This window comes from Bufo gargarizans, chromosome 8, assembly GCF_014858855.1.
Source record: "Bufo gargarizans isolate SCDJY-AF-19 chromosome 8, ASM1485885v1, whole genome shotgun sequence".
In the NCBI taxonomy this organism is placed as follows: domain Eukaryota; kingdom Metazoa; phylum Chordata; class Amphibia; order Anura; family Bufonidae; genus Bufo; species Bufo gargarizans.
Genome location: NC_058087.1, coordinates 178,163,913 through 178,190,495, shown reverse-complemented (window position 1 = coordinate 178,190,495; position 26,583 = coordinate 178,163,913). Strand labels below are relative to the sequence as shown.

Below are 26,583 nucleotides of genomic sequence, written 5' to 3'. Positions count from 1 at the left end.
CAGGACTGCACAAACCAGACTGACCACCTGCAGTGGCCTTGTCTAAGGGGCAGCGGAGACATAGCCCTACTTTACATTGCCATAAGGCCCCATGCACATGGCCAATCGACCCTGGGAACGGAACTGGAAGCAAGATGCTGTAGACAGGTTGCATACAAGATGGACCTGCGATACGGCCACAAGTCCTTACTGCAATAAGCCAGTCGCCGACATGATCATCCATCTGGTCGGGGACTGTAAGGAGACATCCCACAGTAGCTATTGGACGGCACAGTCAACTGACACTGTGGCCAAAACCTTTCTGCAGGCCAGTCATCAAGTGGGATGGAGAAAAACCGATTGTGAATAGAAGAAGCAGCAGCATCCTTGAGAGTGGTGGCTAGAATATTCCTGCGTCTCACACAAAGATTAATCATTTCTGGAATTCACGTCACGGGTATATATTTTTTATGGGAACCTCTCCTTGTCCAGGATTAATAGAAAGTCAGATTTTTTATTTATTTTTCTGCAGGAATAGCGCCTTTATTGTCTATAGGCCGTGTCTGGTACTGCAACTCACATCCATTTAAAGGGGTAATCCCATCAGACAATGAGGGCATATCGCTAGGATATGCCCCCATTGTCTGATAGGAGCGGGTCCCACCTCTGCGACCTGCACCTACAACGAGAATGGAGCGAGGAGAGTTGTAGCTGGAGGACCCCGGATTTCCCGGGGTCCATCCACCACCAAGCGCTGCTCCCATATAGAAGTTAATGGGAGCGCACCGCGCACGAACGCCCCCTGCTCCCATTCATTTGTTTGGGGCAGACGGAAATAGCCGAGCCAGCGCACGGCTATTTTCGGAGGCCCCATAGAAATGAATGGAGGGTGGCTGCGCATGCGCGTTCATTTCCCCGCTCCGTTCTCATTGTAGGTGCAGGTCCCAGAGGTGGGGCCCGCACCTATCAGACAATGGGGGCATATCCCAGCGATATGCCCCCATTGTCTGTGATGGGAATACCCCTTTAAGTCAAAGGGACTGAACTACAATACAAGACAACCCACAGAGAGGGGAGTGGATGTTCCTGATAGAAAAGCAGACATCGACACTTGGTGGTCTCCCCTGAAGGAGACAACATCTCATGGTGTGGCAAGTCGCCATACTGTCAGTCCTGAAGTCCATGCTACCACTGTAAAAAGAATGCCAATATTGGATAGGCACCAGCTCTTGTGACATCTCTTCAGTCCGTGTCTGCAGCCGCATTACAAAAGGGAACCACAAATGCTTTCGTGAACAGGAAGGAAATAAGCAACAAGTAGACGCCATTGATCTCAGGGGAAATGACAGACATGCCGGAAGACGCACAGGGACCGGGAGTGACAAGAACTGGGTGCTGATGACCTGTGTTTACTATAGAGATGCTGCAAAACCTGCTTTCCTCTATTATAACAAGTAACACGAGGGCAACTCCAATCTCGTCACAGATAACCACCTGAATAGGAGAGTCACTGCTGGTGTGACTACCAAGACACCAGGCAACTTGCCAATTTTGCCAGGAGAAGATTTAGAGGCCACTGGAGATGTAATGACGTATTAGATGAGAGCATTTAAACAGCCCAAATGCACCAGAGCAAGAGCCGCTGCTGGTGGCACCTACTGTAAATGAGTCCAGAGCATGTGGCTCCCTCTCTCTCATGTGTATGTGGCCCCACAGGATGTATGGAAAAGGTCAGGGCTGACATTTAACAATATCAGTCCCTTTAAATCTGCATCTGAAATCTAACTTGAGCTCTATGGCAGGGATGTACACTCCCCCAGTTAGAAGAGTCTCACATGGGGGCACGTCTCTTATACACTTATTAAAGCGGCAGACGTAAAGCCTTTAGTGTACATCTACATTCAGAAAACATCTGACGTATCGGATGGATCTAAAAAGGTTGGTGCCCCCATAACGGGCGCTCAGCTGCTTCAACTCTGCTCTGCTGATCCTCGTGGAAGCAATCAGAGCGACGTAAGGGCTCAGCAATCGCCAGCACTCCAGCCGTTACGAAACTACAACTCCCAGAATCCTGCTTTTACTTCTATGGGAGTTACAAGAACAGCCGAACAAGTGTGCATGCTGGGAGTTGTAGTTTCACAGCAGCTGGAGTGCCGAAGGTTGCTGATCCCTGCTGTATACTATCCTGCCTCCCCGAGAATCAGCGGGTTGGGGTCTCACTATCTGCACCTCACAGATCAAAAAGGCACCAAGACGTTTTCTGAAACTACAGCTTTCACATTGCCTTGCACAAGTGGAAATGTGTTGCACTCAGAAGGTCACACGTTAAAGTGGAAGTGCATTATTTTTAGAACGGCTCTACATTTACTGTATATTTTTAGGAAATGAGAACTACAGTGTCCTCCTATGCGATTACAAGGCAGGAAGTCCGCTGTGCGTAGTAAAATGTGCTCCCATACTACTTAGATAGGGGCATGTCTCCATTTTTTGCTTGTGCCTGAAGTTGAAAGAGAAAGCACCACTCGTCCATGGGCTGTGTCTTGGATTCCAATGAAGGGGATACGAGTTGCACAATCAGACCTGGCCTCAGGACAGGAGTGGTGTTGTCTCATCATAGACAATGGGAGCATATCGCTAGGATATGCCCCCATTGTCTTATAGGTGCGGGTCCCAGCACCTATATCGAGAACGGAGCCCTGCAAGTGAAGGAGGGCAACCCGCGCATGCGCAGCCGCCCTCCATTAATTTTCTACGGGGGTTGGCGAAAATAGTCGAGCGCCATTGATCTCAGGGGAAAGAGATGTCACAAGAGCTGGCGCCTATCCAATATTGGCATTCCTTTCCTAGCGATATGCCCCCATTGTCTATGATGAGACAACCCCTTTAAAGGGTTATCTGGGAATATTGATGACCTTTCCTCTGTATCAAATCAGCAGGGGTCCGGCGCCTGTGACCCTCGGCGATCAGCTGTTAGAAGAGTTGCAGCTCAGCCCCATTCAAGTCCATGCTTGGAAAGCGCCAGGGAGGCCTCCACGCTCACCAGAGCTGCAGCTTCCCAAAACAGCTGATCGGCGTGTGCGTCAGGACTACCACCCCCACCGTTGTGAAAACTGATGACCTATGCTGTGGATAGGTCACCAATATTAATTCCCCGATAACCTCTTTAAAGAAAGCAGCAACATTTTTCTAACACCTTGCAACTACCTCTGATGCTTGGAGGGAAGATACCTCAAGATCACCAATAAGGAGTAGTCCAATGATGGAACACCGCCATATTACCAGAGGAGATGAAAGACCAGTTCCAGCTTCACCCTACTGGACGCTGCTTGCAGATCACAGAATTAGAGACAGATAGTCGATGGGGCCACTTAATCCAACCAAAATTATTCTGCAGTACGGCTAGGTGGGCATCTGCATCTCCTAATGGGGTACGCTGGCAACCATCGTTCACGTTATGAGTATTATAACTGGTTTCTTAAAGGGAGACTCCAGGCAAACTACTTACTATACTGTATTCTGCCTAGACATGAGGAGGAGAATGACGAAGACATTTAAAGGACCTCCTAAAGCAAATTCTTATATCTTGTCCGACCACCCTTAGGTCTTGTCCTACGCATAACAGGTCTGTAGTGAGGGGTGTTCCTTTAAGCACTCCGGAGGATCCTTGTCAAGCATAGGAGTCAATTAGAGGGTTAATACCTTCTTGTAAAGTGATGACATGTCAGTAGCATAGGTCATTACTTGACCTATGATCTTTAAGGGTCTGATCTTTGGGACCTCATGGACTCTGAAGTGAACTCGGCACTGGGACAGAGCTTGGTGCCAGGCACTGTATTTTGCAAGTAGTGGGCTGGAAACAGGGTAAAGAATTAGAGGTTGGACTGAAATGGATCCATGAAGTGATGGCAAATCGTAGCCATCTGCCATGACTTACAGGCACCGTAAAACGAACAGAGCTGCAGGTCAAGCATGGGGACTGCTGCTCCATTCAACTCTATGGGACTGGTGGAAACAGGCGAGCGCTTGTACTTTTGCCATCTCTGGCAGTCCCTTAGACATGATTGGAGCGGCTACGTGCACGCTCAACCAGACAGGTCTGCACGGGGTATGGCGCCAGGTTCTCATAATCAGTGGGGGTCTCTGCAATCAGCCCCCCCACTGATGTAATGATTATAGCCCCAACCACCTCTGGATGGGTGGTAACCAGAATGCCCTTTAAATCGTAGTGTCAAGCAATTTGGCCAGCACTGACAGAGTACAAAGAAACGGGAGGACATATAGGAAGGTGGCACGCTCACCGGCATCTGACTGCAGTGGGTGATGGCGGAGGAGTGGCTGTGGTGACGCTGTGTTTATCCCATATACTTTCAAGCACGCCTGGAATTTAACAGAAAGTAGTGTCATTAGAGGTAAAGCAAAGGCAATGACCTAAATAACATGCCCTGGTTACGTTAAATTACATATGGAGGAAATGAGGTGTACACCCTTAGGCAAAGGTCTATGTAAATAGGGATGCATGAAGAGCCAAACATATATAAAAAAATAATGACAACCCCACCCTTTGTCTGGCAGAAATTAAAATGAAAGCATGAAGCGTACAGTTTCCCTGATTCCGTAACAGAAACAAATGATGATTCCTCTATAACTCCTACTAGAAGTTTATAAATAAAGTACAATCGGTTGTTACCTGCACAGTCTGACTCTATCCAATCGGTGCTGCCATTGCCGGACTGTGCAGGGACACACCCCCAATGGGTAACAGCCAATTAAACTTCTAGCAGGAATAACAGAGGAACGGCACTGCATACAGTTATAAGAATAGATGATCCATGCAGAATGCAAGTAGTTACTAAAACAGACATGTCCCCTTCAGCCCAGAGTTCCGTGTGGCTTCTGAGCCCCTACCTGTCAGCAGACCCAGCACGTTTGGCACTTGCTCCAGCAGCAGTTTGCGAAGTTCCTCCTTCCTGGCTACGCTCAGGTCCTCCCTGGGACAGGCCTAGCTCTTCCGAAGCAGTCTTCAGCATGATCAACCCCAGGGAAGTCGTGCGGGGGCTCTGGATAAGCTACAGTGATGGGGTGACGGAGACACACAGTGAATACGTGCTGAGAAACTTCCTCTTAAAGGGGTTGTCTATAATTCGGAAAAAAATGCTGCTTCCTTTCCAAAAACAGCTCCACACCTGCCCACAGGTTGCATGTGGTATTACAGCTCACGTCAATGGTTAAGCTGCAATACCAAGCACAACCTATGGACAAGCTGCCTTATTAGGAGGAATCCCCTTACCTGCAGGATATTGGTGAAGAAGTCATGGTAGAACATCGGCCAGTCCTGTCTGCCCATGTCCACAATCACCTTGCACAGCTTGTTGCAGATGAAGCCAGGAAGCGCTTTGTGCTGGCTCAGGAGGAGCTTGGGCAAGGAGCTGCGGATCTCCATCTTCTCCTCTGATGGGACGCCCAGCCACATCTTATTGATTAAGTTCTGCACAATTAATCAGTGGGGGAGATTTATTACCGCAGTCCTATATTTATGATACACGGCAGGCAGAAAGCGCGCCAATTTTACTGCAGCGGCTCACATTCTGCAATACATTTCACCTCGATATAAGAAACTTTTCCTTAAATCTGTGCTCTGTGACCGACTAATTTTTTTGCAATGACTTCAAAGAATTCTCCAGGTAGGTCATCAATATCTGCTTGGTGAAGGCTCCAACATCCAGCACCAGAAACTAACAAGTGTATGGAGTAGAAGGGGGGGTAGTATAGGCACCATGGCAGCCCGAATAAGGTGAGCGGTGGGGGTCTGACACCTAGCATCATTATACTGATGGCCTACCATAAGGATAGCGCATCCATATCTGTAGCCTAGAGAACCCCTTTAAAAAAAGTAATATGCTAATGATTCCCTGCTGCTCCCGTCCAGATGCTTTCTGTATCCCCCACTACTTCCTAGACCAGGGATCAGCAACCTCCGGCACTCCAGCAGTTCTGAAACTACAACTCCCAGAATCCTCCTTTTATTTCTGTGGGAGTTACCAGAACAGCCAAGTAAGTTTGCATGCTGGGAGTTGTAGTATCACGGCAGCTGGAGTGCCGAAGGTTGCTGATCCCTGATCTAGACACTCAATGCACAACTGTGACTGTTCAGCCAATCACTGGCTGCGGCAAATCAAGGCCGAGGCCAGCGATTGGCTGATCGGTCACCAGTAAGTAGAAACTGGTGGCGAACCCAGGAGAACTCAGAAGGGAAAAGGTGGGCAATTAGTATACGGAGTATTGTTTTTTTTTAAAGGGCATCTGTCAGCAGATTTGTACCTACAAATCTTGGCAGCTGAAGGCATCTGTGTTGGTCCCATGTTCCTATGTGCCCGCATTGCTGAGAAAAATGTATGTTTTATTATATGCAAATGAGCCTCTAGGAGCAACGGGGGCGTTACCATTACACCTAGAGGCCACGCCCTCTGCACTTTGATTGACAGGACCAGACCGTGTAAACTTCATCACCCCTGGCCCTGTCAAAGTGCAGAGGGCGCAGCAGTTGCACAGAGAGCAGAGCCAAGCGCATATGCAACAGTTCATAGGTACAAAACTGCTGACAGACGCCCTCTCAGACCCTGCACTCGGCATAACACATTATTCATCAGTGTTCTTTTAATCATCAGGCCCGCTGGAGTCAATCAAGACTCAGTCTCCCCATCTCCCTGGCTACTAAGGTTGCACCAAAGACTATGCGGGGGGGGGGGGGGGGGTTGGACAATTCCTTTAAGGGCAAAGTTCATCTGTGTCAACATGTGTGTGTCATGCATCGATCTATAATAAGCTAAGAAGTGATGAATTCTCTCACCTCAAACACGCTGAGACTGTACATCAGAACATAGTCATTGTGCGAGCTGGACAGGAAGTAGAAGCAGAACCTCCAGGCCCCGAGCTGCTGCGCAAAGTTATTCAATAGGGCCTCTGTGCAAAAGAGAAAAGTCATTAGAGAGCGATACAGTACAGTACATTATAAGCAAAGACTGCTGGGAGTTGTAGTTTCACCAGGCTGACCCAATCGTGATGTAATTGATTATAGGACAGCGATTTAAAGGGGTTCTCCGGGCTTTTCCTATTGATGACCCATTCTCAAGAGAGATCATCAATATCAGATCAGCGAGGGTTCGACACCCGGCACCCCCGCCGATCAGCTGTATAAAGGGAAGGCGCGCGCAGGCACAGTGTGCACAGTGACGTCTTCCTTCTCGCTGCTGCTATGTCTATGGCAGAGCAGGTAGAGAGACGTGAAAAGGCAGGTGCGCACTGCGCACGCACCATATCCTCATACAGGTGATCGGCGGGGGTGCCGGGTGTCAGAGCCCCGCCGATGTGATATTGATGACCTATCCTGAGGTTATGTCACCAATATTAAAACACCTGGACAACCCCTTTAAAGCAGTATTCCTGTCAGGGACATTTAGACTGGACAGTACATGACATTAAAGGGACATTCTGAGAAGATTAAGTTATCCCCTATCCATAGGATAAAGAATAACTATTAGATCGTGGTCCCTACCACTGGGACCCCTACTGATCATAAGAATTGGGGGCCCTGTACCCCCTGCAGCCCCTCTGAAATGATCGAAGAAGCCAGTCAGGCATGCGTGCAGCCCCTCCATTCATTTCTATGGGAGTTCAGGAGATATCAGTGTACTCTGCTAATTCTGGAACTTCCATAGAAATGGATAGAACGGACACACGCATGTGAACGTCTGTTCCTTTCAGAGGGTACAGGGCCCCCGTTCGAGAGCAGTGGGAGACGCCAATCAATCTAATAGTTACCCCTATCCTGTGGACAGCGGCTAACAAACTATCCGGAATACCCCTTTAATGTCTGCTAGGTGTAGGTCCCACCACTATTCAAAGAACAGGGCCTGACTGGCAGCAGCGGTGAACAGAGAGGTCCACGTGCATGCGCAGCTCTCTCTAATCACTTCTATGGGAGTCCCAAAAACAGCCAAGTAGGTTTTTGGAATTCACATGGAAGTGAATGGAGGGGGGGCTGCACATGACGTAATGGGGAATTTGTTCTCGACAGGTGCAGGTCCCACCTCTTGTAATATGCCACAAGTGTTCCAGATGGGAATACAAAGGATTACAAAGCCTGGACTGTACCAGCCCCTCAGCTGTGAGAAGTCAGGGAGTGGACGTACGATGTTCCCATTCGCTGACCACAGAGTTTGAAAGAAAGAAACAGCAAAAGATGGAAAACCCCTTCAGTTGTGCACCAATGCCCGCTGCACCCGGGCTATGCGTCCATGGCATGCACAACCAGCTATATACAGGCAACTGGTTAATACGTATCCCCAGAGCGACGCACCGCTCTCATTTTTAAAAACTTCAAGAGGAAGTTGCACAGCAGCACAACACGTGCGGCAGACCTGTCACAACCACGTCAGGATCCGGTCTGGGGACCACTCATATAGACAGCGTTGTCAACCCCGCTTGTTCCTTTAGGCCAGTGATCTCCAACTAGCTGTTGGGGGGGATGCTGGGAGTTATACTTTCTCAACCGGAGAAGAGAACTGCCTTATGTCCTCCATACACATTAGATGAATGTCAGCTGAACCTGCCAACCATCTAATCTGTATGGGGGGTCCGTCCAACTCTCCACCAACAGCAGATGTTGGGTGAGGTAAGGGATCGGGCAGTTGGAGTTCAACATGCCCAATCTTTTTGGTCTCAGGGGAGATAAGCGGCTGCCAGTGGCATATATCCGCTTCCATACATGCATGCTCAGCAGGGAGCAGACATTCATCCGACAGCTATCCAATCTATGGCCAGCTTAAAGGGGTTGGCCCATCGCAAGGATAGGCCATCAATGTCACACGGTGCGAGTCCCCCTCTGGGAACCACCCGAAGTGAAGGAGGGCACATCACGCAAGCATAGCCACTCTTCATTCACCGTTGAGTGCACTGGCTCTGCTATTTCCGGCAGTCCCATAGAGGTGAATTGAGCAGAAGTGAAGGAGAGCACACTGCACTTGCACGGCATGCTCTCCATTCATTTCCAATGGTCTTCCCAAAAATAGCAGAGTGCACTCGCTCAGAAGTGAATGAGCAGCACGCCACACATGCGCAGTGTGCCCTCCTTCGAGGTGTGACCCATACCACCTGACATTGATGGCATAGCCTAGCAACGTGTCATCAACGTCTGAGAGGGGGGAACCCCTTTAAAAGCATTTTCTGAGACCTTAGTAAAGGACATTAATATCAGATCAGTGGGGGTCTGGCACCTGACAGCCCCGACGATCAGCTTTTCATGGCAGCGCTAGTGTTAGAAACTATACAGTGGGCAGAACTGAAAGAAGAAAGCTTCCTCCACTGTGGAGTCACCATGCCAGCATACTGCAGCATCCAGGTAAATGGGAGGTGAGCTGCAGTACTCAAAAGCAAACCTTTGAGGGGCGCTGGGTGTCGGACCCCCACCAATCTGATACTGATGACCTATTCAGAGGATACGTAATCAGTATCTAGGCCCCAGAAAACCCCTTTAAACGGAGCTCGTATAAAATAAATAAAAATAGGTAAGGAATTATCGTTTTCACCGACAGATGACACTCCGCACTCTCTGCTCACATACCCCGTCCAATTCTGGAGCCAGAAAACTGCATAGTGAACAATTCCATCATAGTCTCTATTAAGGGGGGTGGCCAAAGAAAAACATTTATTATCCACACAGGATAGATCTGACTGCTGGGGTCTGACCGTGCAGCAAGAATGAGGGTCCTGTGTTTAAATGGAATAGTGGTCACGCATGCTGCTCCATTCAAACTCTATGGGACTGAATGCAGTGCCCACTACCTCCTTCGGTTCCACAGAGATTGAATGGGACGGTAGTGAGAATGCGTGACCACCTGTACATTCAACTGGGGTCATGAGAAATCTCTTTACAGAGGTTATACGCTCTTTGCCCACTATGGTGTCCATATAACCCAACAGTGCACGTGGGCAAGAGCTGTCCCATTAGAACAACCCCTTTAAGTCAGAGTCGGGCTGCTTCACATCTGACACGCTCTGCGCCTTCAAGTCTTGCAGATTTTGTCTTATGACCAGATCACGTGACCACAGAACACTACGTCACATGGACCACAGCTCCCACCTTCCCGGATCCAGCAAGTATACACCCCTCAGGCTATCCAATAGCAGGCTACTAAGATACAGCGGTACCATCCAAGGTCACCTAAAAATACACCGCAATGCATAAAGTCATCCGCGTCACCGTTTGCCTCACCGATTTCTCTCTTCCGATCATTGGATGTGCTGGTGTGAAAGAACTCGCTCATAAGACCCTCCAGGGCACGGAGCGAGGCCTCCTCGGACGCCTGGAAACAGAAAGGGATTGTAAAGTCAGATGGTGGTGGTGGTAGTTGTCACATATACAGAGCAGTGATCTTCAGCTGTCTGCTGAACTAAAACTCTCAGCATGCATTATGTACAATGCTAAAATGTGCCATATGATCAGTGAAGGTCCGACCTGGCTGTGCTGAGGGTTTAGAATGGGGCGCATGCCTAAATCGGCATTGCAAGTCATTAATACATAAGGGGGGCTCCTCAATAGAAGATGAAGGGCGCTTCCTGCGAACGCTGCGGCCATTTCATTGTGCTGATAATCAGGGACCCGAGGGCGCCCCCTGCCCCACGCTCTTTTAAGGCCTCATGCACACGACAGTGTTTTTTCACCGTCAGTGATTTTGCTTCAGTTGTGTTTCCTTGTGTCTTCCTTTATTTTTTGTCTGACGGGGAAAAAAAAAAAAGGAAGGTGGATGAAAAGTCTAATTTTATTGCATAAAGGTCTTGTAGAAAAAAAAACGGACGTGGACGACATACCAGTTGTGCATCCGTTTTTTTTTTTGATGGACCCATTGACTTGAATGGGTCCGTCCTCCGTTTTCCACTGAATAGGACAGGTTATAGTTTTTTGACGGACTGGAATCACAAATCACGGACGCGGAGAAAAAACGGAGGACTATCAATTTTTTTTCACAGCTCCATAGAAATGAATGGGACCTCCGCTAAACTGTGAAAAATGACGGAACGGACGCACACAACGGTCGTGTGCATGAGGCCTAAAGCTGTAGCTTTCAGCCTGTGTAGGGCAGGACATGCTGGGAGCTGAAGTTTTGCCAAAGGTCGGAGATCACTAATCCACTAGACCCCCTTATATAAAGGGGTCAGTCTCCGTTAGGCCTCATGCACGTGACCATATTTTGGGCCCACGTCTGATGTGCATTATTTTTTTTTTGCTAATCGCACATGGACCCATTCATTTCTATGGCTCTGAAAAAAAACATAAAAGAGGGGACACCATACAGATGACCTCTGTGTGCTGTCTGCATCCGTCCGTCTCATGTCCTATTCTTGTCCGTTTTGTAGACAAGAATAGCCATTTCTATAATGGGGACTGAGGAAAACGTGACATGCACATGGACAGCATCCGTATTGTGCAGATTTGAGGTTGGCGGACCGCAGAACTGATACGGCCGCCGTGTGCATGAGGCCTTAGGACAGGGGGTCGGCAACCTCCTTCACTCCAGCTGCTGTGAAACAACAACTCCCTGCATGCACAATTGCTTGGCTGTTCGTGTAACTGCCATGAAAGTGAGTGGAGCATGCTGGGAGTTGTAGTTTCAGAACATCTGGAGTACGGGAGGTTGCGGCTCCCCGCCTTAGGGTGTATGCGCATGGTACGGATTTTCGTGCAGACAGTAGCGGCTGATGTTTAAAATCTCATGTACAAGGTGCAGAAATTTTCTAGGTGGAAATGGACCCGCGGTGGAGATTTTGACGTCTGCGACGTGTCGATTGTGTGATTTTTCAGCTCAGATTTCACCCTTTTTTAAAAGATCTGGGGCAAATCCGCAAGTAACAAAAGCAGATTTTGGTGCGGAAATGCAGAAGAAAAAACGCACAAAAATCCTGTGGCAAATTAAATGACACAGCGGTATGCATATAGCCTTAGGGCTCCTTCACACAGTTCTGGTCCTGGCGTTTCTTGGGCCCAGATTAAAAAAATCATAATAATAATAATAATAATTAAAATATTCCCAAATTTTTTAAATTTCATTTGCTAAAAAATAAATAAATGTCTGTGTGAAAACTCAATCCTTTAATCCTGAAAGATGCTTCTATTTTTATAGGAATTAGGTTTTCGGTGCACTGTGGGAGGGGCCACTCCATATGCTGCATCAATGTCCCGCCATAACACTGGCTCTGTGGACCAAATTTTCCACAGGGAAGGTACGATTATCTTTCAGGGGCACCTACCTCACATGGCGGCATGGTTACTTCTAAACGGATTTTGGAGGTGACAGGCTGCCTTTAAGTCACTCTGAATATTAGGAAATGGCATAAAAAGCAATTGCCCTAATGTGGGAGCCTCATTACTGCCGCCGATACCTTGCAGGAGTCCATAGGTAGTATACAGGCTGCCATAAACAGCAGCTTGTAATCCACTGATGGGCCTGAAATCCGCTTTTCTATTCCACCGGCCATATGCAAGCGGGATTACCAGGACACAAAAAAAAATGTATACCTAATTTCAGAAGAGCATGTCCTGTGCGAAATCAAGCTCCGTGTGTGAGAAAGGATAGCCCATTATGGACACTGCTCGTTTCGCAGGAGCATAGGGCATTATACTGATTTATAATGCTGTGTGTCTCTGCATGACTTGTAGCTACTGAATTATACTGACATAACGCCGTCAGTATAATTCTGTAGCAGTTAGGTGATGCAGAGACGCACAGCTTTATAAATCATTATAATGCCTTACGTGCGATCAGTGTCCGCGATGGGATATCACGCTCACACACGAAGCGCGATTCCCGCACAGGACACGCACATGCCGTGCAGCTGATCCCTGGGAGCTTCTGGCCCTAAATTCTTGCATTTATAACACAGGAATACCTTTAAAAAAAAATGAAAGGGGTTGTGTCAACTCAGACATTGGTGACATATCCTAGTGATGTCACCAATGTCAGACAGGTGCAGATCCCACCTCTGCCCCCCCCCCCCCCCCCCCCCGGAAGTCAAAGAGTGCCCCGCGCTGCCGCCTTCCACGCATGGCTATTTTCAGAGGTCCCATAGAAATAAACAGAGAGCGCACTGCGCAAGCGCGGCCAATGCTCTGCTCACATATACGGGACTGCCAGAGATGGCCAAGCTTGTCTACTTTAGGCAGTCCCATAGAAATGAATGGAGAGCGTCCACGCATGCGCGCCTGTTCTCCGCTCACTTCAGGGGTCTTAGCTGACGGTCCCACTCTGTCCTAACGATATGCCACCAATGTCTCAGATGACACAACCCCTTTAAGACACTTGCCCACAGGACATCATTATCGCTTCTATTGGGGGAGGGGGTAACGAAGCTCCTGGAAGAAAATCCGCAACAAGATCCCCTCCTAACATGTCTTGGGCCCCCTTAGACATTAGGTGCCACCTCTGACACTCCAGCTGTGGCGTAACTACATCTTCCAGCATGCTCACACTTGCTTGGCAGTGAGTGGACCAAGATGGGAGTTGTAGTTTTCCCACATCTGGAGCGCCGGAGGTTTCTGACCCCTGCTCTAAGGGGTGCAGAGGTAGCATCTAGTATCCGAGGGGGCCCTGCGACTCATGTGGGGTACTTATCCCGCCGCCCCGTGTACTCACCATGCTGTGATTGGTTGTCACGCTCGTCTCTTCACACCGCCGTCTCTTTCCCGGCACATGTCACACCGCCGGCTAGGCGCAACCCAACTCCCCCCCTACCCGGACAATAAAACCTAGCAAATATAAAATGGCACTAATGTACTGGCAGCGCTGCCCCCTCCACGTCTTGGGTGCACGCCTAATACATCGTCACATGAACAGACATATATATATATAAAATCTCAAACACCCACTGAGGGCGTGCCCTTCTATCACCCCAAAGGGGGGCAACAAGCTATAGGGGGCATTCCATTACTGCAGCCCTGGGCAGTGATGGGAGAGGAGAGCACACAGGTATGGCTGTATACAGAGGGGCTGCAGCACAGGTATGGGGGGCTAGGCAGAGACGAGGCATACAGAAATGAATTGTAAAGACATAAAATGGGCTACAACAGCCAGTACGGTCCCTGGGAGGAAGATAGAAAGCACATGTGGCCCCTGCTAGGGTCAGGGGCCACACCCAGTAAAGGATGGCTAATGGAGTGATGGGGGTGTCAGGGGTCAGTCTTCACGACTCCCAAGGGGGGTCTCTATTCAGCTTGCTTTCCGCTTCCGGTAAGGGGGAGTGGTGCCTCTAGCGTTTCCCTTCTCTCGTCTCCCCGTTTAATTGACAGAGTCGTACACTCCTTCCGCTTGGCCGGAAGTCATCTTGGCCGGCCCGGGACCGGAGCCAATCAGATAATGCTGAGAAGAAAGAGAGGCGGGATCATTAGGCGGATCGTCCAATCAGCGTGACCGAAAAGACGGGCGGCCATGTTGGTGGAGGAACATCTCGTCTCGGCTGTTAGAGCCGACAAATGAGAGCGGAGGAAAGGCGACGTTCGGCGCTGGAAGGGCACTGTCACGTGACATGTAGTGGTGCGCATACGGCCGCCATGTTGGTGGGGGAACAGAGGTGATTACACACCTGACGGCTTTTTTTAAATTTTATTTTATGTACTGATGCAACTGGTGGAATGGAAATAACGGATGGAATGTGGCACACGTTATAGATCACAGGATGATTTCAGTTTGTTAATTTTGTTATAGCAGCGTAATAGAAGCTTGGAGGTTAATTGTAGATTTCCATCTGATGAATAGTAACGTCTGTGGCCTGGTCCGTGATTGTGGGCGAGTGGAGCAGGAGCAGGACTGACACCTTTCCCACAAAAATGTGATCTAGGTTACAGGAAGGGTTGAAACCTTGAATCCCTGGTGGTCTAGGGCAATGAAGGGGTTAATACACACATCTCTGGTGGTTCAGGGCAGTAAGGCTAGGTCTACACGACGACATTTGTCGCGCGACAAAAAGTCGCGCGACAGATAGGACGCAACAGTTGTTGCGCGACATTTTGTTGCACCAATGTCGCACGACAATTTTTATAATGGCAGTCTATGGTGTCGCACTGCAACATGCGACATGTTGCGACTGCGACGCGACAGTCGCAGAAAAATCCATCTTGAATGGATTTTCTGCGACTGTCGCGTCGCTGTCGCAGCATGTCGCATGTTGCAGTGCGACACCATAGACTGCCATTATAAAAATTGTTGCGCGACATTGGTGCAACAAAATGTCGCGCGACAAATGTCGTCGTGTAGACCTAGCCTAAAGGTGATAATATAAACATGTTTTATGGTCTAGAGCAGTAAAGGGGTTAATAGTAACAATCCTGGTGGTCTACGGCCAAAAAAAGGGTTAATATAAGCATGTCTAATGGTTTACGGCAGTCGAGAGGTTAATGCAGGGATGCTCAACATGCTGCCCTCCAGCTGTTGCAAAACTACAACTCCCAGCATGCCCTAATAACTGTAGGCTGTCCAAACATGCTGGGACTTGTAGTCTTGCAACAGCTGGGGGGGGGGGCAGGTTAGGGATAATGACGTGTGTTAATGTAAACATCCCTGGTGGTCTAGGACAGTAAAGGGGCTTCTGTAAACATGTCTGGTGATCTAAAACAGTAAAGGGGTTGATATACACATTTCTGGTAGTTTAGAATAAACATAAACATCTCTGGTGGTCTAGGGCAGTAAAGGGGTTAATAGAAGCATTCCTGGCGGTCTAGGACAGTAAAATGGTTTATATAAACATATCTGATGGTTTAGGGCAGCCAAGGGGTTAATATAAACATCTCTGCTGGTCAAGGACATTAATGGGGTTAATATAAACATCCATAGTGGTCTAGGACCGTAAAGGGGCTAATGTAAACAGTTCTGGTGGTCTAAAACAGTAAAAGGGGGTTAATATCAACATCTCTGGTGGTCTAGGGCAGTAAAGGGGTTATTATAAACCTGCCTAGTGGTCTAGGACAGTAAGAGGGCTAATATAAACATATCTGATGGTTCAGGGCAGCCAAGGGGTTAATATAAACATCCCTACTGGTCTAGAACAATAAAGGGACTCATGTAAACACCTCTGGTGGTCTAGAAAAGTAAATGGGTTAATATTAAAGGGTTTTGCCAGGAGGACAGTATTGATGAGCTATCCTCAGGATAGGTCATTAGATCAGTGGGATTTTAACTCTTGGCAGCCCCGACGATCATCTGCTTGAGCACTGGGGCCTCTTCAAAAAAAAGTATTGAGAGTCGGACCCCTACCCATCTGATATTGATGACCTATTCTGAGGATATCAATATTGTACTCCGGAAAAAAAAAAACGTAACATCCCTGGTGGTCTAAGGCAGTAAAGGGTTTGGACCCCCAGCCGTCTGAGGCCGCATTCATGTCCAGATGGGACGACCCCTGTAAGTCAGTCACTGCACACAGAGATGTTGGCGCGCCATCTGCTGCCTTATGGTGACTCCCTATGGCACTGTATAGAAATATCGGGGTAACCTTCATATGGGGGGAGATTTCCCGAATCTCGTGTACACCTTGCTTATTCGTTATATGCTGAAACTGACCTGCCTTGCGGATTTTGAAATTCACAGCATGTAAAAAAATTTTTGGGGCGGATTTCACTCTTTTCAATGCAAGGGTGAGCTCTACGGTCAATCTGCACCAAAAACTGCTAGTAACACTTGGGGGAACATTTACTAAAGTCTTTGTGCCTGTTTTAGTCTAAAAATGCTGTTCAGACTGTCTGATTTGCTGCTGAAATTGCATCTGTTTTGGAGGTTTTTGCGCCTCGTTCGCCTATTTAGATTTTTTAGACTAAGGGCTCATGCACACAAACATATTTTCTTTACTTGTCCGTTCCGTTTTTTTTGCGGACCGTATGCGGAACCATGCATTTCAATCGGTCCGCAAAAAAACTGAAGTTAGTCCGTATTTCGTTCCGCAAAAAAATAGAACATGTCCTTTTGTTCGCATTACGGACAAGGATAGTACTGTTCTATTAGGGGCCAGCTGTTCCGTTCCTCAAAATACGGAATGTACATCTGTATTGTCATCCATTTTTCATGGACCGCAAAATACTTACGGTCGTGTGCATGAGCTCTAATTCTGAAGTTTTCTAACTTTTGCGACTTTTTTCCAACCTATTTATGTAGGTTTGTCTTTTTTTGCACCAGAATTTGTCGCAAAAACAGTCTAAGGGCTCGTGCACACAAACGCCCCGTTCTGGTGTTTTTTTCCTTGCAACGCACAGACCATTGTGATTTAGGCTCCATTCACACGTCCGCAAAATGGGTCCGCATCCGTTCTGCAATTTTGCGGAACGGGTGCAGACCCATTCATTCTCTATGGGGACGGAATGGATGCGGACAGCACACAGTGTGCTGTCTGCATCCGCAATTGCGGAGCGCGGCCCCGATCTTCAGGTCCGCAGCTCCGCAAAAGATAGAACATGTCCTATTCTTGTCCGCAGCTGCGGACAAGAATAGGCATTTCTATAGGGGTGCCGGGCGGGTGTGTTGTGGGTGCGCAACACACCACGTACGTGTGAATGGAGCCTTACACTGTGGCAGGCTGGCCGGTCTTTGTGGTCCTGACCTGCCTGCTCCACAGCTCTCTAGTTCCCACTAAAGGTGCGGGAGCTAGGAAGTGCAAGTCTGCTCAAGGCCCCCCTCCCCCACTGTGACACTCAGCTGCTCTATGGCGCTATCTGTGCCCTGAGGTGGCACACCCTCTTGACTAGTATTACACACCTCCACTTGGTAGCTAACTAAATTACAGGAGTATTAAGGGTGCACTCACAGGCTGCGGATTTTCTTGCAGATATTTCTGGTACTGTAAAATCAGTTCCATTCATTTGAGTGGGGCAAGCTCCAACTGATTTTCAGTCCTAGAAATTTCTGCAACAAAATCCGCAGCCTGTGAAGGCACCCTTACTATCACCCCAGCTCATTGTCTAAGCTGCCAGCATACTCTGACCAACATAGGTGGCATTGCCGCCACTATGCAGACAGCGGTAATCCATAGCAACAGTAAACTGAAAGGATACATTTCCTTTTTGTCAAAGACAGCAAGGCTGTTCTCAACCACCTGGCCTGTGAATAGCATACCTCCCAAATTGTTGTCTAAGGCCTCATGCACACGACCGTTGTTTTTCTCCGCATCCGAGCCGCGGGATTTGCGGCTTGGATGCGGACCCATTCACTTCAATGGGTCCGCAAAAGATGCGGACAGCACTCTGTGTGCTGTCCGCATCCGTTGCTCCGTTCCGTGGTCCGCAAAAAAAATATAACCTGTCCTATTCTTGTCCGTTTTGCAGACAAGAATAGGCAGTTATATTAATAGCTGTCCGCGCCTTTCCGCAAATTGCGGAACGCACACGGACTCCATCCCTGTTTTGCGGGTGCGCAATTTGCAGACCGCAAAATACACAACGGTCGTGTGCACGAAGGCCTAAGTCAAATAAGGACAAGTAAATGCAATGTGCCCCTATCACCATGCCATTATTCCATTAGTGCCAACAACATTGTGCCAATGTAAACCTTGGTGCGAACAGCCACAATACCCCCAATGAAAACAGGAACAAAAATAAAAGCAAATTCACACCAAAGGTTACTTTACAATATAATCCACTTCTTTTTTTTTTATCAAGTACGCTCTTTAATTTACAAATATTTACCAATACTTTATGAAGATGAAAAATGACACCACATGTTATCAGAAGGATTTATAGGGTCTTACAGGAAAGCTCAAACAATAGGTCAAAAAAAAATTGCACCTAGCGATTTAAAAACAATTCATTCCAAATATCGCACACCGCTATCCAATTTAGGATTTTATCCCTGTGGGAATCATCCCTGCAAAACCCGCTCTTCCGTTCACTCAACCAAAGAATTCCCACACACCCAAAAAGAAATAAAATACAAAATAAAAAGCTACATAAATTGCAGCACAGAAGGCGTCGTACATATGACCATGGGCACACTATGCGATTGCTGACATCGGCAGTACGACCAGAAAACTGAAGGTGCGTTTTCTTGAGCATCTGAAAGATTTCACCAACAAAAATAAAAATCGTAACATCTTTGGCGCATCTAAACACTTTTTGGAACGACATAATAGTGAGGTTGTGTCCCTCAGTTGAATTGGTATAGAAAAAGTAAAATGATACAAGCGAGGGGGCAGCTTCAAAAAATTATTATTGGAGAGAGAAGCTTTCTGGATTTTTACCTTAAAGGGAACCTGTCACCAGGATTTTGGGTATAGAGCTGAGGACATGGGTTGCTAGATGGCCGCTAGCACATCCGCAATACCCAGTCCCCATAGCTCTGTGTGCTTTTATTGTGTATAAAAACCGATTTGATGCATATGCAAATTAACCTGAGATGAGTCAGAGCTTGAAAATATGACTCTTCTCTGGTCACACAAGTAAGATATGACTCTTTTATGTTAATTTGCATATGTATCAAATCGGGATTGTTACACAATAAAAGCACACAGAGCTATGGGGACTGGGTATTGCGGATGTGCTAGCGGCCATCTAGCAACCCATGTCCTCAGCTCTATGCACAAAATCCCGGTGACAGGTTCCCTTTAAACACAGCGCAGCCTTATGGAATGAATTATCATACAGATATTTTATTACATTATTAATATATGATTGTTTCTCGTTCCTGCAGTATTGTACATCGTGTCATTATATTATTTACTCTTTTTTTTGTGCAAGTCAGTCTTCAGCCACAGGCGTGGACATCAAGAGTTAATGTTATCTACATTTTACCCTACACTTGCACTGCGGCGTTCCTTCATATTTTCAGTTGATTTCATTCTCCCCTTTTTGCTTAAAAAGCTGTTACATCCCTGTATCTGAATACTTTATACTATGAATCCATGAAGAAGACCCGTCTTATGGTTGAAACGCGTTGATTTTATGCAGGAGGATTACTTGTTTATACATTTTATCAAAATGAAGAAATAAAGAATCATTGATTTTACTCGCTGGATCCGTTTGGACTTTTTTGCTACAATATCCCCAATACCTGCCTCAGTGACATGATGTCTTCTATTGAAAGTATCTGCATTAGGAGGAGGAGAGGTCCGCGTCCTGATGTCTGTGTATTAGGAGGAGGAGAGGTCCGCGTTCTGATGTCTGTGTATTAGGAGGAGGAGAGGTCTGCGTCCTGATGTCTGTGTATTAGGAGGAGGAGAGGTCCGTGTCCTGATGTCTGTGTATTAGGAGGAGGAGAGGTCCGCGTCCTGATGTCTGTGTATTAGGAGGAGGAGAGGTCCGTGTCCTGATGTCTGTGTATTAGGAGGAGGAGAGGTCCGCGTCCTGATGTCTGTGTATTAGGAGGGGGAGAGGTCCGCGTCCTGATGTCTGTGTATTAGGAGGAGGAGAGGTCCGTGTCCTGATGTCTGTGTATTAGGAGGAGGAGAGGTCCGTGTCCTGATGTCTGTGTATCAGGAGGAGGAGAGGTCCGTGTCCTGATGTCTGTGTATTAGGAGGAGGAGGAGAGGTCCGCGTCCTGATGTCTGTGTATTAGGAGGAGGAGAGGTCCGTGTCCTGATGTCTGTGTATTAGGAGGAGGAGAGGTCCGCGTCCTGATGTCTGTGTATTAGGGGGAGGAGAGGTCTGTGTCCTGATGTCTGTGTATTAGGAGGAGGAGAGGTCTGTGTCCTGATGTCTGTGTATTAGGAGGAGGAGAGGTCCGCGTCCTGATGTCTGTGTATTAGGAGGAGGAGAGGTCCGCGTCCTGATGTCTGTGTATTAGGAGGAGGAGAGGTCCGCGTCCTGATGTCTGTGTATTAGGAGGAGGAGAGGTCCGTGTCCTGATGCCTGTGTATTAGGAGGAGGAGAGGTCCGCGTCCTGATGTCTGTGTATTAGGAGGAGGAGAGGTCCGTGTCCTGATGTCTGTGTATTAGGAGGAGGAGAGGTCCGTGTCCTGATGTCTGTGTATTAGGAGGAGGAGAGGTCCGTGTCCTGATGTCTGTGTATTAGGAGGAGGAGAGGTCCCTGTCCTGATGTCTGTGTATTAGGAGGAGGAGAGGTCCGCGTCCTGATGTCTGTGTATTAGGAGGAGGAGAGGTCCCTGTCCTGATGTCTGTGTATTAGGAGGAGGAGAGGTCCGCGTCCTGATGTCTGTGTATTAGGAGGAGGAGGAGAGGTCCGTGTCCTGATGTCTGTGTATTAGGAGGAGGAGAGGTCCGCGTCCTGATGTCTGTGTATTAGGAGGAGGAGAGGTCCGTGTCCTGATGTCTGTGTATTAGGAGGAGGAGTGGTCCGTGTCCTGATGTCTGTGTATTAGGAGGAGGAGAGGTCCTTGTCCCGATGTCTGTGTATTAGGAGAGGTCCGCGTCCTGATGTCTGTGTATTAGGAGGAGGAGAGGTCCGTGTCCTGATGTCTGTGTATTAGGAGGAGGAGAGGTCCGCGTCCTGATGTCTGTGTATTAGGAGGAGCAGAGGCCCGCGTCCTGATGTCTGTGTATTAGGAGGAGGAGAGGTCCGCGTCCTGATGTCTGTGTATTAGGAGGAGGAGAGGTCCGCGTCCTGATGTCTGTGTATTAGGAGGAGGAGAGGTCCGTGTCCTGATGTCTGTGTATTAGGAGGAGGAGAGGTCCGCGTCCTGATGTCTGTGTATTAGGAGGGGGAGAGGTCCGCGTCCTGATGTCTGTGTATTAGGAGGGGGAGAGGTCCGCGTCCTGATGTCTGTGTATTAGGAGGAGGAGAGGTCCGTGTCCTGATGTCTGTGTATTAGGAGGAGGAGAGGTCCGTGTCCTGATGCCTGTGTATTAGGAGGAGGAGAGGTCCGCGTCCTGATGTCTGTGTATTAGGAGGAGGAGAGGTCCGTGTCCTGATGTCTGTGTATTAGGAGGAGGAGAGGTCTGTGTCCTGATGTCTGTGTATTAGGAGGAGGAGAGGTCCGCGTCCTGATGTCTGTGTATTAGGAGGAGGAGAGGTCCGCGTCCTGATGTCTGTGTATTAGGAGGAGGAGAGGTCCGCGTCCTGATGTCTGTGTATTAGGAGGAGGAGAGGTCCCTGTCCTGATGTCTGTGTATTAGGAGGAGGAGAGGTCCGTGTCCTGATGCCTGTGTATTAGGAGGAGGAGAGGTCCGTGTCCTGATGCCTGTGTATTAGGAGGAGGAGAGGTCCGTGTCCTGATGTCTGTGTATTAGGAGGAGGAGAGGTCCGTGTCCTGATGCCTGTGTATTAGGAGGAGGAGAGGTCCGTGTCCTGATGTCTGTGTATTAGGAGGAGGAGAGGTCCGTGTCCTGATGTCTGTGTATTAGGAGGAGGAGAGGTCCGTGTCCTGATGTCTGTGTATTAGGAGGAGGAGAGGTCCGTGTCCTGATGTCTGTGTATTAGGAGGAGGAGAGGTCCGCGTTCTGATGTCTGTGTATTAGGAGGAGGAGAGGACCGTGTCCTGATGTCTGTGTATTAGGAGGAGGAGAGGTCCGTGTCCTGATGTCTGTGTATTAGGAGGGGGAGAGGTCCGTGTCCTGATGTCTGTGTATTAGGAGGAGTAGAGGTCTGTGTCCTGATGTCTGTGTATTAGGAGGAGGAGAGGTCCGTGTCCTGATGTCTGTGTATTAGGAGGAGGAGAGGACCGTGTCCTGATGTCTGTGTATTAGGAGGAGGAGAGGTCCGTGTCCTGATGTCTGTGTATTAGGAGGAGGAGGAGGAGAGGTCCCTGTCCTGATGTCTGTGTATTAGGAGGAGGAGAGGTCCCTGTCCTGATGTCTGTGTATTAGGAGGAGGAGAGGTCCCTGTCCTGATGTCTGTGTATTAGGAGGAGGAGAGGTCCCTGTCCTGATGTCTGTGTATTAGGAGGAGGAGAGGTCCGCGTCCTGATGTCTGTGTATTAGGAGGAGGAGAGGTCCGCGTCCTGATGTCTGTGTATTAGGAGGGGGAGAGGTCCGTGTCCTGATGTCTGTGTATTAGGAGGAGTAGAGGTCTGTGTCCTGATGTCTGTGTATTAGGAGGAGTAGAGGTCTGTGTCCTGATGTCTGTGTATTAGGAGGAGGAGAGGTCTGTGTCCTGATGTCTGTGTATTAGGAGGAGTAGAGGTCTGTGTCCTGATGTCTGTGTATTAGGAGGAGGAGAGGTCCGTGTCCTGATGTCTGTGTATTAGGAGGAGGAGAGGTCCGTGTCCTGATGTCTGTGTATTAGGAGGAGTAGAGGTCTGTGTCCTGATGTCTGTGTATTATGAGGAGGAGAGGTCCGTGTCCTGATGTCTGTGTATTAGGAGGAGGAGGAGGAGAGGTCCCTGTCCTGATGTCTGTGTATTAGGAGGAGGAGAGGTCCGCGTCCTGATGTCTGTGTATTAGGAGGAAGAGAGGTCCCTGTCCTGATGTCTGTGTATTAGGAGGAGGAGAGGTCCGCGTCCTGATGTCTGTGTATTAGGAGGGGGAGAGGTCCGTGTCCTGATGTCTGTGTATTAGGAGGAGTAGAGGTCTGTGTCCTGATGTCTGTGTATTAGGAGGAGTAGAGGTCTGTGTCCTGATGTCTGTGTATTAGGAGGAGGAGAGGACCGTGTCCTGATGTCTGTGTATTAGGAGGAGTAGAGGTCTGTGTCCTGATGTCTGTGTATTATGAGGAGGAGAGGTCCGCGTCCTGATGTCTGTGTATTAGGAGGAGGAGGAGGAGAGGTCCCTGTCCTGATGTCTGTGTATTAGGAGGAGGAGAGGTCCGCGTCCTGATGTCTGTGTATTAGGAGGAAGAGAGGTCCCTGTCCTGATGTCTGTGTATTAGGAGGAGGAGAGGTCCGCGTCCTGATGTCTGTGTATTAGGAGGGGGAGAGGTCCGTGTCCTGATGTCTGTGTATTAGGAGGAGGAGAGGTCCGTGTCCTGATGTCTGTGTATTAGGAGGGGGAGAGGTCCGTGTCCTGATGTCTGTGTATTAGGAGGAGGAGAGATCCGTGTCCTGATGTCTGTGTATTAGGAGGAGGGGAGGTCCGTGTCCTGATGTCTGTGTATTAGGAGGAGAGATCCGTGTCCTGATGTCTGTGTATTAGGAGGAGGAGAGGTCCGTGTCCTGATGTCTGTGTATTAGGAGGAGGAGAGATCCGTGTCCTGATGTCTGTGTATTAGGAGGAGGAGAGGTCCGTGTCCTGATGTCTGTGTATTAGGAGAGGTCCGTGTCCTGATGTCTGTGTATTAGGAGGCTTCGGCTGTGTGTCTGGATGTCTATGACTTTGGGAAGGGTTATGTGACATTCCTCAGATATGTGACATTCCTGCCGTGTCCTGGGGGGCTGTCAGGTTCCATCTTGCTCTGGCACCGCTCTCCCTCCGTGGACGGCGCTCACCCAGCAGCCTCCAGCGAGGGGCAGGCAGTAATATCCAGGATATCAGTGTTTGTGCCGACGTCTCATGCCTTTGTCTTATGAAATCCACATTTCTTTATAATCACTCATCCTCTTCTTTGTCTGTTCATTCACCAGTGTGCCGTGCGCTTCCGCTGTGCAAGCAGCGATGTCTGAGCCCAGAGAACCTCTGATAGCATGTAAGACTTGTGACAACCTGAGAAGTAAGGTGTCAGATTTATTATAGGTACATAACAGATTGGTCGTGTGCGTGAGGCCTTACCGAGTCTTCAGCTAGCGAGGAGGGACAACGCGTGACTGAGCATTTCTGCCTCCTTGTTTACTGAAATAAGTGACCAAGAAGGCAAAAGTGTGTATTTTCCTCCCAGCATGTGCTGCGGGGCTGATTTACAGCCAGGTGAGGTCAAATACCGGACCGGATTTTAGGTGCCGGTCTGGCTGTCCCTTGGCTGTCCTTAAATAGGCAGCTGGGCTCAGAAGCAAGGTCTCTGTGTTGGGATCTGGGAGTCTTGTGTCTGGATGAAGGCTTGCTACCTGTTTGGCGTGAAAACAGGTTGGTGCTGCGATCAGCAAGGACTCTTTGAGGCAGAATTGCCGCATGGTGTGAATTGCCACCAACACCGCAAGGTGACTTTTTGCTTGTTTTGTCACTTGACTAAAGTGTGAATAAAACACTGAACTGTTTGATCCAAAGAACTTGTTGTTGCCTCTATACTGCGTCCGCTAATTCTGTCTACCAGAGCGAGTCCCCACAATTGGTGGAGGATGCGGGCAGAAGCAGTGAGGCTGGCGTGAACGCCAATATTTTTGGTTTCTGCATTTTTCAGCCACGGTTGTATGTCGTACATTAAACCAGCTGTATTACAACCAGTGCCCCACGACAAAATGGAGGCTGTTGTGAAGGCCCTCATGGAGACTAATCTGCAGCAACGCGAGGCTAATCAGCAACAGCAGGAGACTAACCAGTTGCTGCTACAATACGTGATGGCTTTGCAGACAGCAGGAGCAACCCCGAGCGTCCACGATGCCCGGAAAGCAGTCTGTGCCACAATTCCTAAGATGACCCCCGCAGACGACATCGAAACCTACCTGGCGATGTACGAGAAAGTGGCCATCAGGGAAAAGCTACCCCGTGACCAGTGGGCCGAGGTCGTCGCTCCGTTCCTGGCATCCGATTTTCAGCGGTGTATTTCGACTTGCCGGACGATCAAGCGGCCGACTACCAGAAAGTCAAGGGTGAGATTCTGGCAAGACTGGGGGTGAATGTGTTGGTCCGGGCCCAGCGGTTGCATCATTGGGGGTTAAACCCTGCGAGGACCCAGTAATATAACTTACTTCACCTCTTTAAAGAATGGCTACAGCCTGACGTGCTGAGTCCCACAGCTATGCTGGATCGTATGTTAGCCGATATGTTCTGGAGAGCTTCGCCATACCCTCTCCAGCACTGGATCGGTCAGGTGTCTCCTGGCAATGCCCTTGAGATGGTGGACCTGGTGGATGGTGGACCTGGTGGAATCTAAAGGAGGCTTCTGTCGGGAGGGGGGGTCGGCAAACCCCGGAAATCTCAACCCCAGGCCCGGAGATTTGAGCCGATTAAAACCCTCCCGGGATGTACCCATGGCGGACCTGGCTCCGATAGTCTGCTGGCGGTGTCAGGAGCCTGGCCATGAAAGGGCTGACTGTCCCCATCGGGTAGCCCATGGACACTAACTATGGCTACCGTCAGTCGCTATGTGCCAGGTGGCTGTGTGCAACAGGTACCCCAGAGTCTCTAGATCACTTGTGCCAGGTGGAAGTGGGAGACACTCTGGTGGAGGCTGGACTCAGCGAGTAACGGCTAACCTGGTGCGGTCCGCTCAGTATACTGACCGGAAAGTCGGGGTGATGTGCATCCACGGAGACTTAAAAGACTATCCCATCGCGCTGGTGTCTCTAACCACGGTGGCCGGTAGATGGACCCTCGAGGTGGCTGTTGCCACAAATCTACATTATGAACTGATAATAGGGAGAGACTTTCCTGCACTGTGGCCTGCTATGAGAGTGACAGATACCCATGAGACAGGGGTAACCATAGCAGAGTGGCCTGGCTCAGGGGGGAGACCAGAACCCTGGGAACCTAAGACCGAAGGACCAGCGGTAGGGGTGAGGCCACTCTGGTGGAAGAGGGGGAGACAACCCCGCTAGGTAGTGGGAGATGTGGAGGACTTGCCGCGGGGTCCTGAATTGGCAGACCTCGGGACCCAA

The 26,583-nt window shown here is 49.1% G+C and overlaps 1 protein-coding gene across 1 annotated transcript in view; it reads right to left on the bottom strand.

Annotated features, from left to right (window-relative positions):
• XPO6 (exportin 6) overlaps positions 1 to 14,348 on the bottom strand; it is a 38,603-nt gene extending 24,255 nt beyond the window's left edge. Inside the window, 8 exon segments of the mRNA XM_044304332.1 lie at positions 3,276 to 3,291; positions 4,289 to 4,356; positions 4,885 to 4,978; positions 4,980 to 5,045; positions 5,267 to 5,464; positions 6,827 to 6,939; positions 10,250 to 10,340; positions 13,665 to 14,348. Of these exon segments, the coding sequence (XP_044160267.1) occupies positions 3,276 to 3,291; positions 4,289 to 4,356; positions 4,885 to 4,978; positions 4,980 to 5,045; positions 5,267 to 5,464; positions 6,827 to 6,939; positions 10,250 to 10,340; positions 13,665 to 13,667 (649 nt within the window). The 5' untranslated portion in view covers positions 13,668 to 14,348.
• Positions 14,349 to 26,583: the final 12,235 nt, after the last annotated feature.